This window comes from Cygnus atratus, chromosome 3 (genome assembly GCF_013377495.2).
Source record: "Cygnus atratus isolate AKBS03 ecotype Queensland, Australia chromosome 3, CAtr_DNAZoo_HiC_assembly, whole genome shotgun sequence".
NCBI lineage: Eukaryota > Metazoa > Chordata > Aves > Anseriformes > Anatidae > Cygnus > Cygnus atratus.
This window is the reverse complement of record NC_066364.1, coordinates 77,464,448-77,478,544: the sequence shown is the minus strand read 5'-3', so window position 1 is coordinate 77,478,544 and position 14,097 is coordinate 77,464,448. Positions and strand designations below refer to the sequence as shown.

The following is a 14,097-nucleotide window of genomic DNA, read 5'->3' as shown; positions in this document are numbered from 1 at the left end:
ATAAAATCAATGTTCCACCTGTAGGTGATAAGACAGGTTTGTGTGTGTGTATGTGCATGCAATAAACAAAATGCTGTCAGATGTCCAGGAGCAGTGCTTTCAGGCGCCAATCTGCACCGATACTTTTGAGGGTCTGTCAGTTTGCTTAGGGAACAGCCCCACGTTGTGTTTGTCTGCCTCTGACCTACTGCGGTTCCTATTTTTCAGAACAGGATAATGTTCTGGAACAGATTAAAAAAATATATATTCACACAGCATTCTGGTAAACCTTTGAAAGTGTGTGGAAAATAGAATGAGGGAGGCAGACAGCTGAACTGCAGGCTGCTTGGCGCAGAGCGGGTGCCATGGCCTGCTTTCTTTTCCTGCTGCTTTGAAGTAGTTTATCAGCAAGAAGCAGGAATCGTCCTGCTCTGTCTGATGTGAGATGGAAAGGCATGGTGCTAGTACAAGACAAGGTTATATCCTGAACAGTAAAGGAGAACGTGCATAGGGAGTAACTCTTTGTTGTTCTTAGTTGAATGTAAAAGCAAAATGGGTGATATCAGGCACCGAGTTTAAAACAAGGGTACTTCATGTTGTTGGAAATTACCCCATGGTTGTGAAATCCAGAAGTACGTGTGATTCAGAAAGCTATGGAAACTGAGTCTCTAAGTGAGACATTGAGAGCTTGGAGGGCAAGTGGAGGAAATACCATTAATATTAAACTTATTAATCTCATGAATGTTGATCTCATTTCTTTGATCTTTTCTTAAACACATGCTGTTGTCAAAGTCTAGATACTGGATTATACCACCTTTTGGTCCAGGTGGGCTAATGATTTCCGGTTGAAATACCCTGGGTGGCTCATACCTGAGGCTGGACAGATAACGTGGATGCACAAAGCATCTTGTAGAACAGGAGGTCAGGTAAACAACAGCACATCTCCTGGCATGTGCAAGGAGGCAGTGCTAACAGAGCACCCCACAAGTATTGCGAAACTGATAATTTAACATCTTCTGTAGAGAATCCTGTCTCCAGCTCTTGTTTCAAATTAGCTTTCTTTTGCTACAGCTTACCTACAAAGTCATCTGTTTAACATCTTGAAAAATAACGGGATAAAGGGGTTGGTTGATTTTGATATTATAGTGGCATGCAGCTGCAGAAAGTTATTTAAATTTCAGACTTTCATCTGGAAAGATGAAAAATTAAAAAAAAAAAAAGCATAGAATAGTCAGGAAAATATATATATTTTTTAATATATATTACTGTTAATAGAAGTTTAATGCCTTTGGGGATCAAATGCCTCGTGCAACTTCAAGAATATTCTTCCTATCCAAAATGACTACAGATATAAAAGCCAGCATTTTCAATAGCATCTTGGATAGAAGACAGCATCCTTGACATTCTGGTGTCTCTTCATTGCACAGTCACAAAGGACAGTCTTTGAAAGCTCACATACACTTCTGAAGAAAACAAGTTTTTATGGACTTCTGAAAACACGCCATGGAATTCTCTGTAAGCCTGAATCTATGCATCTGTGTTGAGACCTTTATTTGCAGTGCTTGGAGACAGGCTTGTATGAGTTTCTGAATATCCTTACCTAGCACAAAGAGGGTCTTGGCTCAAGATGGGGGTACCCTGGGCAAGATAAATTATAATAAAAAGGGTAAGTAGCTTTTGCAACCTGAGAACACCTGCACTGAGAACGAGCCCCGCCATTTTGGTTAATGCCGATGCTTGTTTTGTTACCCATCGCATACAGATGAAGACATGCCGAGCCTGGCAGAAGTGAGCAGTGCCCTCAAGGAGAGGGCCTTTGAGTGACTTCCCTGAAAGGAACAAAAGGCATTCATTTTAAGATATTTCTTTTCCTCTCAAACCCCTCCTGCCCCTCAGGATGGGTTTGAGGGGACTGTACATACAAAAGAGGTTTTCTGAGCATGAGGCATACATGGAGAAAGTGCTTGTCCACCTGGTTCTCTGCACTGTACACTTATTTCTACATACAGAAATCTCGTCTACAGGTACCGATGCACTGCTGCTCTCTGCTGGAGGTGGCCTTTCCCTTCCAAGCAGACCGGCTACTGCTGGCCTGGCTTCCCTCACGGGCAGAGACCGAGGCGTGCTGTGTGGAGGCAGCTCCATTTTCTGTGACTCAGTGCCCTGGAGCACAAGTTTCCTCAGGAAAGTCAGAGATGGCAGCAGGACAAGTTCCCTGCTGGTTCCTGTGCTCCAGTTTCCTCCTTTGGCAGAACAGAATTTGATTTTTCTCGCTATTATTATGGGCTGCGAAGAGCAGCTCCTAAATTAGCCCTGAGGAGGTGGAAAGGTAGACAAAGCTCGCTGTGGGGAGCTTGGTTTGACGCATCCGACAAGTCCTACCTGACCCGACTGATGAACCGTGTCGCATGCAGAGTCCTCTCTTCAGTTCGTGTTTGTTTTTTTAATTACCTTTTGGCAGCCACGCCAAACACTCGTCCTGTGTCTCTTTCCAGCTGCTGCGAAGTCAGAGTGAAGATCTTTGGCCAGATCCTGGCTCGGGTGGCTCAGCTCCAGCTAGCGAGCTTCCCACAAAACTCGAGGCCTGTGTGAAGGCACGCAGGAACAAGCACTCGCCAAATGCTTCTTGGGGAGCTGAGAAGGGCTGAGCCGGGCCTGTCAGCCATGGTGTGGGGATAAAGAGGGCCGACAAAGGCCTGGCGTATGTGAGACAGTGTCCCTGAAGGCTGTCCTCTGAGCAGGGGCTGGGTCTTCCCCAGCACTTGGGACTGCAGAGCTTCAGTGTTGCTCCAATGGGAGAAATGCCCCCAAACTGCCTCATGGCAGGCCCTGCCGAGGGCATTACATGGCCCTGAGGCCCAGGGGAAAGAAGGTGGCACAAACCCCGCAGCGCCCTCCAATATGGTGGGCGAGGCAGGACTCAGGCTGCCTTTGTAGGGAGTGCTCTGCCTTGGCCACAAAGCCCTTGAGCCCCAGAGGGCTGCCAGGAGGGTGTTTGGCTGGATTGTAAACCCCCTAGACTTCAGGTAAGATGTTGTTCTTTGTTTTCAGTGGGGGATGATGACTTTGCAACCATTTTTAAGGGAATCCATTTAAGTGAAGAGCTGCACGTGTGTGCTGGGGTGCTTCAGCCCTTGTGTAGGGTCCCAAAGAACACCGACAGCAGCACATCTCACCCACTGCTGATTTTCATTATCCAAATGAGAAACTGGGTTAAGCTACCTCAGGCGATAAAATCCTGCAGGCTGCTGCGAGGCTGTCATTGCTGGAGAGACTCTCAGCTGGGAAAGAGCACTGCTGTCTCGCAACCATGAACCTAATAACATTATGAATAACTCCCTCATTACTAGGAAATGGTAAGAGAAAAATATTTTTTTTCTTTCTGTTCCAGTTTTCTCCCTTTGGGCAACATCAGAATACAACAGCAGTGAAAGAAGGGGACAACAGGTAGGGTGAGCACATGGAGAGAAGAGGAGGGGGTTGGCCTGGCTTGCCTGGTGGTTAAACCTTATGCCCAGGCATAAGGTTGGGTCTCCACCTCCAGTGCCCAGAGGTATGGGCAGTAGTGGGGAAGACCCCTTGCAGCCTGGTTTCATCAGGCACCTCATCTCCCTTGCTCACAGTATGCTGCTCCTCCCTCTTTGCATGAAGACACCCCTAGCACTAAGTGCCAAAGTGCGACCGGAGGCTCAGGGTTAACATAGAAATGTTTTGCTGAGCTAGTTGTTGGGATGCTTCTCTTCCACGCAGTGTCAGAAATGGTGCTGGACCATGTGGTGGTGGGTTGTTGGGCACAGCAATGGAGAAGACTCAAAAGAGATGAATCAGAGAAGAGGAGCAGCATGTGGAAACTGGAGGAAAGCTGACAATTATGTTTTTTCCCTGCAGGTGTTGGATAGGGGCTTTCTTCTGTGTCTGGGTGGGGTTACAGTTGCTTATGTTTGTAGATCAGCCTTTTCAGTTTAAACGTTCAAGTGACCATGTGTGTACATGTGCACTAACTCCTGTGTTTGTCTTTATCTCCAACTTCGGGGTACAGATGAACTAGTCAGCAACTCAGCTTTATAATTTCTAAGAGTGATTTGCAATTTATTCTGGCATAGCTGGCTACAGATCCTAATCTAACAGCAAATTAAAGCAATGTCTACCCCCTTCCCCTCACAACTTTCCCTTTTGGTAAAGTATTATTTAGCATCATTGTGTCTGGCTGGTGGAAACTTGTCAAGATTTTTTATTTTTAATTTTGTGTGTCTGTTCAAAAGAGGTTAATATTTGCCTTTGCTGTTTCCCCAAAGTGTATAAGACAATGCAGTGAACTTAAATTTGCCTTTTTCTTTTTGGGGAGTCCAAATCTGGCAGAAGAAGGAATACCTAAACTTTTGTTTAAGGTATTGGCAGAAGGGCCCCATGTGTTGGAGAGAGTTTTTTTTTTGATGCTGACTCCAGCCTGGGTCCCATGTGCTGAGCTCCTCGATTCTCATCACCTTTTTCCTATGTTAAACCCTCATTCCCAAAGGCAGACCTGTTGCTGGCTGAGCATTTGACGGGATTTTTAACCAACGGAAACTGGAGATGATCTGTGAGAAGAGTTGCGATGCCTTTGCTTTGCAGGGGTCTGATGAGCTGCAATTCATTAAATGTGCATGAAGTGTTTTTTCTGAGTCCTGGATGAAGGTGCTTTGAAAGTGCCTCTGCTGTGGCTTAGTGGTGGCTGGGGGTATCTCAGCAGCATCTGTGACTTGGTACCTTTTTCTCTCTGCTCCTCTCTGGGGATGGAGAGGCAAGTTAGGATATTAGAAGTGCTGCAAAATGGAATGTTAAGTTTGGCTTAATTAAGAAAGACTACATTGCTGGAATTATTAATTGCAAATTCTATCGAGAATAATTTCATAGGAGATTAAGTAACTGCAGGCCTTGGCCTGGTCTGAAAAGATGCCATTGTTTTAAATGAAAATGCTGAGGGTGTGCATGTGTACATGTCTCGGTGTTAATCAGATCCCAGCTTTCCTAATTTCACAAATTAAATTCCTTGTTTTATTCAATTAGTGTGCTAAAGCTGATCCGCACTGCTGCTCATAACTGTGAGCACAAGCCCGATTACACACCGCATTAGCTCAGGTCATGGCGCATCCAGGGACCGGTGAGCAAAGCGCTGGGGGTGGTTCTCCACCCATGACAGAGAACTCAGAGAAATTCCCATTTGGTTCATCACATCGATCGTCCCCACCAGCGTGTGGCAGGTCTCACCGCAGGGGCCTGTAGCAGCCTCTTTGGGTCCCATCTGGCTGCGGAGCAATGCACGCTCACCTGCGGTGTTGGTGTCGTTCACAACAGCACTCACGGGCTGTCAGTTCGGCTACCTGCAATTGATGAGGTGTGAGAGCCCGGGGGTGCTGAGCGTGCCAGACTCTCCTCCCTGCTGCTTCTCTGGTACCTGTCCACTGCAACCCCACTTAGGTTTTCCCCTGCGAGGTTTCTGCTCTCTTTGTGGATTAAAATTTCAACCAGGCGGTGTGTGCGCAGCTTTGCCTGCAAATGCCACGCGTTTGGCTTGTGGGTGATGGTTTCGGTGGGTACCACTGGTGGGGCAGACAAAGCAGATGAGGAGTCGGGGCAATGACACAGAAGGCTGTTACCATCCCACAGAGAGACCCAGCACAGCCACCCATGTCCCGTGTTCAGCCCTCCCTCTGTTCTAGAAAAGAACAAGGCAGAAAAAGCAAGCAGTAATATATCTGACTGTATTTCAAAGTTGTTGATTGTAAACAAACTTTGTTGAAGAAATAAAATCACATGACAAGATATCAGAGTGATACTATAAATCCATTTTGTTATTGTTGCCACACTTCACATTTTTGGAACTCAGAATTTAGCTCATGGTGTACAAAACTTGTAAAAATTTATTGCAAGCGTGCCTTTGTGTAGAACAAAACTGGTGTCACAAAAGTAGTTCCCTGTCCCATGCAGAAGTACAGGTGTGTAGATCTCTGTGTGAAGAGGTCACACACCTGCATTTCCTGAAAGACTTGGCTGTTACAAAATTGCTCTGAGAAGTTCAAAAAAAAAAAAAGGAAAAAGAAGAAAAAAGCAATTGCAGTTTATGCTTTACCTCTGGAATTTACATTTTCAACAGAAATCTCTAGAATTTTAAAGAATATGGAACTTGCAACAGAACTGCAGTCGCTGATGTGAGCGCAGCCCATTGGATTCGTTTTGCAAGCACTCCGACAGCTAAGGCCAATCTTCTTGTTTGGTGCAGTCACTGCATTTGATGGAATGTCAGTTGCACATTTTTGATGATTAATTACAACAAAACATGGATGGGAAGATTCCATTTCCAGAATTTCCATCGTTCCTGTCTCTCCTGTGGCACTTGAGACCCACTCCCTCGCTGTGCTGATGTGCAGCAGAGCTTGACTCCCCGGTCTGCAGCTACCGCACGTGTACAGCGTGCGCAAAGGTGTGGAGTGAGGCCAGTGATGGAGCTACAGCAGGGCTTATGCAGCAAAAGCAGCTCTGCGGAGTGGTTGTGTTAAACATCAGCCTTTTATTTTTTATTCAAAGGCAGCAGGGGAGGGGGAGTGTGCATGCTGGAAAGATAAGTTGGAAGGGATCATTGGGCTCCTCTCCCTCTGCATGCCCAACCTCTCCGCTTCTCTCTGCCTCTTCCAATGTGCTGATCCCCCTTAAAAATCCTCATTTATCAGACTGTACCAATTAGCTTCACATATCGATCCCTGGCATAAATCTTAGTTTTGATGTCTCCAATCTCAACCCAGAACATGGGGTAAAGTTATTTTTAATTTCTGTATTGAAATGCCAGGCAACAATTTGGCTTTTAAATAAAGGTGAAGTCCAGGTTGCAAAAGTAAGTCTGAGACCTGTAATATGCTTTCCATCAAATGAGTACCTTGGTTTCATAGAGAGGTGTGAATTGTTCAGCACTCAGATTTTGCACACACCTTGACACACATTAGTTGGAGCACGAGACCACAAAGTTACTTTGACGCCAAGTGGGTCGGGGTTCTGGACAGATGAACCTAGCATACAGGGCTTTGCTTTACTGCTTCTAGGCTTTTTGGTAGCTAGTGAAGTTAAGTGCTCTGTTTGAAATTCAGAGCATGCTGTACATACTTGAAGAGTAGAAGCATTTGCTAGCTTCTTCACTTTAATGAACAGATGTGCCAGGGCTGGAAGCAAATTGTATGGGCTTGGCATGTTCCTTTCCCTAGTAAAACTTAATTTGGCTCCCTCCGGAGTCCCTGTCCTTACCAGGTGTGAGATCAGTCAGTCTGTTTCTTTTTGCCTCACATTTGTTTGCCCAAGGAGCTTGGATCCCAATTTGCACTCATCTCTCCCCATTTGCTTATCCGATCAGGTCCTGAATGTCACAGCCCTACAAGAAGGTGTTATGGTCCTTTCCCAGTAGGTTCTTCATCCAGATCCCCGAAGCACTCCAGGATTGTTGCATTTACATCAAATGAGCACTTTTGCAGAGTGATGTTTTTTGATGGATAAAACTTTTGCACTAGACATTGTGTGGACCACCTTGACATCTAATGCTAGCAGTTATTACTTCAGGAGAGTGACACAAAAGGGATTTACCACTTAAGGCCTTTTTGTGATACCTAACAGCCGCTCACCAGACCCATCAGAGTGGTGAGTGTGTGAAGGGTTTAAAAAAAAACAAAACCACAACTCCCCAGCCCCCCAAACGAAATCCAAGTCCCCTCTCTTTGACAGCGATGCAGAGCTGAGGAACGTTTCAGCCATTCCAGTGGGAGCAGCGGGAGGGTGATGCTGATATCTGCCTTGGGCCCACACGAACCCAATGGGGTTAGCATTAATGGGGCAAAGCGGGCGACACCGTCACAGTGACTGCAATTAGTATAGGCTTCAGAAACAATACCCTGTTTCATCGGCGATGTGCCAGCTAGCAGGAAGGATCAGCAAAGTAATACTATAAAAGCAAACAGGCCAGCTCTGTGTTGTCACCTCTTCCCTCTTCCAGACTGACCGAGAACTAGTGGGATGATTTGGCTGGGCGTGCTCCCAGTGCAAGGAACGAGGGAAGCAAAGCGTAGGACAGGGAAGCTCTTCAGGGCTAGATTTCTGAAGAGAAAGAAAAGGCTCTCGAGAGGAGAGGAAGAGACCATTTTTTGTACAAAAAGCACGGATATTCTCAGCTGTTCTCCCAGCACTGAGATGCTTATGCAGGGGTTTTTCCAGTTTGAGTTCATAATGCTTGTGGAAAGAAAGGTAGGTTTGGGAAGAGCCTTTACAAGAAGGAATATATACCAAGTAGCACTGGTGGTAGGCTTGCATTTGAGCAGATGATGACGTGATCTGTCCGTGCAAAGTACCCTAGTTAATGACAGGCCAAGTACACAAATGTATTGAACTTGGAGTTCCTCGCCTTTCACATCACTGCTGACGTTCCTTTGCTGCTTGCACGTTTTTCTCAACCAGACTGACATGAGCTCTTGTTTTACAAATAACTAATTTCACATCAGTCACAGTAACGAGGAAGTGCCATGGCAAGCTCCACTACAGAGATGGATGGAAGACTTCACATAGTCTGAGTAATTATTTGTCTGGATTTCACATTGATGATTGGAGTATAGCACAGCTTCAGATTCTCTGTGTATCTCCTCTAAGCTCCTCCAGGCAGGTTGGGCTGCTGTTTTATTTGGTTTTCTCTTACCTTTGGGACACCTTGGTTTTGACTCACGCTGGCCTATGTGGAGCAAAGAACCTGTGCTGACAAAGTCCTACAGCCCCTGCTGAAGAGCAGGATGATGTCTGTCGTGCTTTCATCTCAAATTTGGAAAAGTGCATTTGAACAAGAAAATGCAGAACATGGACTTAATCAGCAAGACTGCAAACTCCACTTTACAATTTCATCACCTGTGCTGTGCCTCAGTGTCCGATTATGGAAGTGGAAGCTCCTATCTGAAGGGATAATGACGGCTGATGATTACCGATGTTGTTAAGAGCACTTTCCAGTCCTTGCATGGAAAGAGGCAGACATGCAGAATTACCAGTGCAGCATAAACCCCGACTCATCACTGCAATAAGCCACAGGACTAGTGGATGCTAAGACATGTAAGATTGAGCCATCGGAGGCCCCCTTCACCAACAATCAGCTCAAGACAGACTACTAAATAAATGGTAGAAGAAAAATAAGATCTCTTCAGGAAAAAAAAAGCCACTTAAGTATAGCTGAAGGTCTTCATTGAATTGGTTCATTCACCAATGGGAATGCTGTTTTGAGTTGCTGTTTGTAATGTCAGTCTGGAAACAGCTAAATTCATTTTTCTCTAGGAATTGTCTGAAGAAAACAAAGTTGTATCCATTAGCGACATTGGGACGTCTTTAAATAGGTATACTCAGACTACCTTGCAAATGAAGATGGCCAGGGGCTAGAGAAAAGAAACGGAAAACAGAGAAAAGATGTTTTTAAATTGTGCCCTAGTGTCGAGTGCACAAACGGGCTGAAGTAAAAAGTGGCAGAGTTTCTGCAAGCCCTTGAAGCTTTTTTCAGCTAAGACATCAGCAGTGGAAACCATTTCACAGTGGCTTCTAAGCTCTTGTGAGTGTTATATTACACACTAGGAGAAGAAATGCTTTCCAAGAACAGCTTGTGGGAGGACAGACATTTCTTGAAAGAAGTCCTGTGCATAGAAGGTGGTCAGTATGTCTCACTGATGGTCTCAGTTCTCTGAAACAAAGTCTGCATACCACAAATAAACTGTTTTCAGAAGTATGCGTGAAGGAAAATTCAGTTCATCAAGAGAGACATGAGCCATCCCGATCCCATGTCTATTTCAGCTTCAAACTCTTATTTTTCTCCCTGAAAAAATTTAGAAAAGTTCCTGTTTGGCATTTCCATTGTCTTTTAACTACTGTTGAGCTTTAAGATCTCTTACCCAGATTGTCTCAAGGATACAAAAAAACGAAATGAAACCAAAAAAACTTGGCATCACATCACAAGTCATCGCACAGTTAACACACACGCACACACTATAACTAGCATCCTCGCGCTACTTTGAGACTAAATTCCTTCTTTTCCTTTAACTAGGGAGAAACTTTAGTGTTCCAAGCAGGTGGGGAACCACATCTGAGTAAGCCAGTTTGCAGGAAAGGAAATGCTACAGAATCTGAGCTGCAGTTAATAAACCTTTGCTCTTCTAAAATGATGAAATTTCTTCCTTAATTACTTTGCCTTGTTTGTAGGAACTTAGAGAAAGTGCAAGATGCTTTTTCAACACGGAAAAATCCTAACTTTCCTCAACCCTATCCACTCCAAGTCACCAGTTGGAGAAGATAAAGTTGAACAGTTATCTGTGGATATAGACTATGCTTTGGTGGGTTTCAGAGCCCAAATTCAGGTATTTCGTACATATAAATATATATAAATATTTTTGCTTATTTATGGAATGTTTGCGCATGTTTAGGGCACCAGTTCAAAATGATGAGGGATGGTTAAGGCTAAGAAAATGAAATTCATTGCAAAGCTATAATTTTGTCTCAACGTTTCTCCTTTACAAAGGAGACTAAAGCATCTTCCCTGTAATAGTCAGCCACTGTGTAATCCCCCATCAACTCCAATTCTAGGGAAAACTACTCAGGACCCAGTCCCTGAGGCAAAAAGCTAGGACCTCGTCATTTTAGCTCAAGTAATTCACATAATTAAAAACACAAGTTAGTGGAAAAATTAAACATTCCAAGGCCGTGGACCTACTGACACCTGAAACTGAAAAGGCATTTTCTGAACAGGACGGTATAGATCCAGGCCTCTGCGCATACGCAGTAATGTAACAACTTGCAAAGGGCGCCAGATCTAGCTTGAGGGGCCACGATGTAGCTGGAGAGTGCTGTGCTTACTCCTCGGAGGCACAAAGTGGCTCCTAGGAGGTCATACAGGCCTCTCCATCTCTGCTGGGGGCACCTGCATCTTGCAAATGCTCTGGCTTTGCAGGGGTTCAATGCAAGGAGGCTGGGCTCCCAGCAGCTACTCTTCGTTCAAGTTGTCAGACCAGCACAGTTCTTGCCAGACCTTTCCTTGCTGCCCTAACTCTGACCAGTCAATAAACTTGCAGGGCTTAATGAAGTTGTAGCTACTCTTCCTGTTGTAATGAAGTCTGGCATTGGCTGAGCTAAGAGTAAGAACGCCATTTGTCTTCGGGTACCTCTGTGGAGTTTCCTAAGAAATGGAAACTTGGACATTTGCTGAACTTTTGTTTTTCAGGCCTCATGCTAGCCTCTCTCCCCCCTTTATTCCCTCTAAATATTCCTGAATATTTAGAAGCCTGACAAGAAGCAGCCATGCCACACATTCGGTCTGGGAGGGGTGGCCTCAGTTCCTGCTGGGACAAGATTTGAACTCATCCTTGGTCTCCTACGTAGCCTGGCACTGCCGAGGACTAGAGCAGTACAAACCCTCTCCTTCCTCTTGAGTCTAGGAGGCCTCCAGTGCACAAGGTTGTGTCCTTCCCCATGCTCGTCTCCTGGGTGGAGACCTTGTGGACTGAGAGGTGAAGGGGGAACCTGCTGGCACCGCTCTGCTGCTCGCTGTGTGGCTGGCAGGCAGGGCAGGCTGTGCGGGGCAGTCGCCAGGCTGTACTGCAAGCAGAACCACCATGGACCTGGCTGTCCCCTTGCTTTCCCTGCAACCAGGTGAGATCTGCCTAAGTCTACTCCGAAAAATAAGACTTTGGTGGAAATAGAAATCTGTCAGTGCAAGAATGCTCTTTGGGCTAGTCAGTAATTTACATGCCCCTGGTGGACTCTTCTGTGATGATTTACAGGCTTTGCATTTGCACAGTGCCTTGGCATCTCTGATAACCATAAGAGTGAAATTTGGAGAGTTCAGAGGGTACTCTGTCGTCTCTCTCCAGACAGAAACGTATAACCTGTGGAGTTATAGACTGATAAAGAAATAAATCAATTGCTCCATTCCTCTTAAATCAGCCCAAGTCATTCTTTGGTAACACCTTCCGGAAAATGTCAGGCTTGGGGACCTAAAACCAGCTGGTCCTTTAAGCAACGTGGTTGTGCCCTGTAAGTTAATGCTATTCAGTTTGTTTCCATCACTGCTAACCTTTAGAATACAGAGGGTTTTTTGTTGATTGAGTTGTAGATTGAAATCAATAACGTGTAGAGGGCAGGGCAGTATTTCACTTCCATATTAATTCTCTCCTGTTTTGGTCACACTCCTCTCTCTCTCTCCAAGGCTTTCCAAGACTCCAGTGGCCTTCGGATTCCACCAACACCAAACCAGAGTGGTTCAGCCAGAGGCACAAGCTCACGATGATGCTCATCCTCTACAGTGCTACTCAGAACAGGTGAACCCTTTGAGCTTGCTCTGTTTTAGTTAGGTTTAACATCTGGTTGCAATCGGACTTCTTTCTTTTTGAAAACACAATGCTATGTTATTTTGCTAAACATGTAATCTGCTTAATTACAACTATTGTGGCAAGCCCGGCATTCTCGTAAGAAGAATGCTTACAGAACATCCCGCAGTGATGATGCAAAACACGCTGCTATTAGTGAATTATTTTTTTTCCTGCAAACTGTGCCAAATGAAGTTCTAAAATGGACTTACAAAAGGAAAAGAAACAAATTGTTTTTCCTAAAAAACGTGAGCCCATTATATTAGAATTTTAAGCAACACGTAAGATACAGTTGAAATAAAAAAAATATAATTGTTATACTCTCATTTTTGATCTGTATACTGACCGTGGCAGTTATGATGTGAGGCAGTATTACTTCACTCTCTGGCTGTGTATAAAATGTTTCATTTAATCCTGGTTTTTTACAAAAATCAATGTTATGTTTTTCCATTTTAAATTCACTAATGTATTTGGTTTCTTCTAATCTTGCTGTGTTCTAACTGGGATCAAATTGCCTTATGTGTTTTTGTTTTTTTTAAAAAAAAAAGGAAAGAAAAAGTTTTAACCAGTTCTCAGTTCCTGGCTGCCTGCCTTAAAGGTTTTGTTTGTCAGTATACTTGCTTAAGTGTTCGTGTCTCTGAACTGCTTCTTTTAGCACACTGTGAGGACAGCACTGATTCCCTACAAGGTGGTAGGCACTCTCAACCACAGCCCATGGTGAAGACTTACATTACTTGTCCCAGAATTGAGTAACTCCAAGTAAGGTGTATAAAGTTTTTTGCAATGCCCACCTGGGACTGCTGAGCTATCTCAGCTTATGACAAGCTCTTAGCCCAAGAGGGACTTTACAAGATGACCCTGTTCAACAAATAGTATTGAGAGATAACTAATTTCAGTCCGTTTCTGGTGTACAGATACCCACGGGGCATTCACTTATGCAATTTTTTGTCAGCTTTTCTTGTGGCACTTTCTGTAGAACATGTTTACATCCAGCTGCTACTAGGAACAAAGTTTCCACCTCTCTAGTGGCATCACTTGGCATTTTTGGATAAGGACAGCACTGGTGGTGTCAGAAGTTCCTTGCTTTGCTGTTCCAGGTGTGGTATCTTCTTCTGCTTACCTTCCACCCCCTGCCTATGCCACCAAGAACATTGCATCAATGGGAGGGTGAGGTGTCTTCCAAGCCCAGGAGCTCCTTTACAAGTCTTTCACCAAACTGTGCACGGCTATACCTTGTCACGTGGTAGGCCTCTGACATTTTGTAGAGGATGTAGGCATTGTTTATAGCGATGCTGATGGCAAACCAGAATACTTGTTGCCAGGTCTTGTTTGGTTTGTGAGAAATGAAATACCTAGAAAGCCAAGAGGGAAAGAAAAAAAAAAAAAAGGAACAAAAAGTGGTATTCAGCCATCACTTCCATCTGGAAGGCAAGAAATACCCCTGGAAAAAGATTCCTGCAGTCCCAAAGGGGAAGCAGGACCACAGCTTACTGCCAAGTGCAAGTATTAAAGAATTTTGTACAATGCATTTGACAATCAGTTACAGTTAGTTATCTGTCACTTTGGTTTTGTAAATTTCTAATAGTGTCCTTGCTCTATGAGCCAAACCTCAGCAACCCTCCCCTCTGTATCGCAAGAGTAATGATACTAAGCAAGAGTAATGATACATAAGCAAGAGTAATGATACAGACTCCTAGAGCTTGCCTGTGACAAACATCCAAGT

The 14,097-nt window shown here is 44.6% G+C and overlaps 1 protein-coding gene across 1 annotated transcript in view; it reads right to left on the bottom strand.

Annotated features, from left to right (window-relative positions):
* Nucleotides 1-3,497: 3,497 nt before the first annotated feature.
* Nucleotides 3,498-14,097, bottom strand: part of PGBD5 (piggyBac transposable element derived 5) — a 73,838-nt gene continuing 63,238 nt past the window's right edge. Inside the window, exon 7 of the mRNA XM_035538968.2 lies at nucleotides 3,498-13,726. Coding sequence (XP_035394861.1) covers nucleotides 13,531-13,726 — 196 coding nt within the window. The 3' untranslated portion in view covers nucleotides 3,498-13,530. The remainder of the gene's footprint in view (nucleotides 13,727-14,097) is intronic.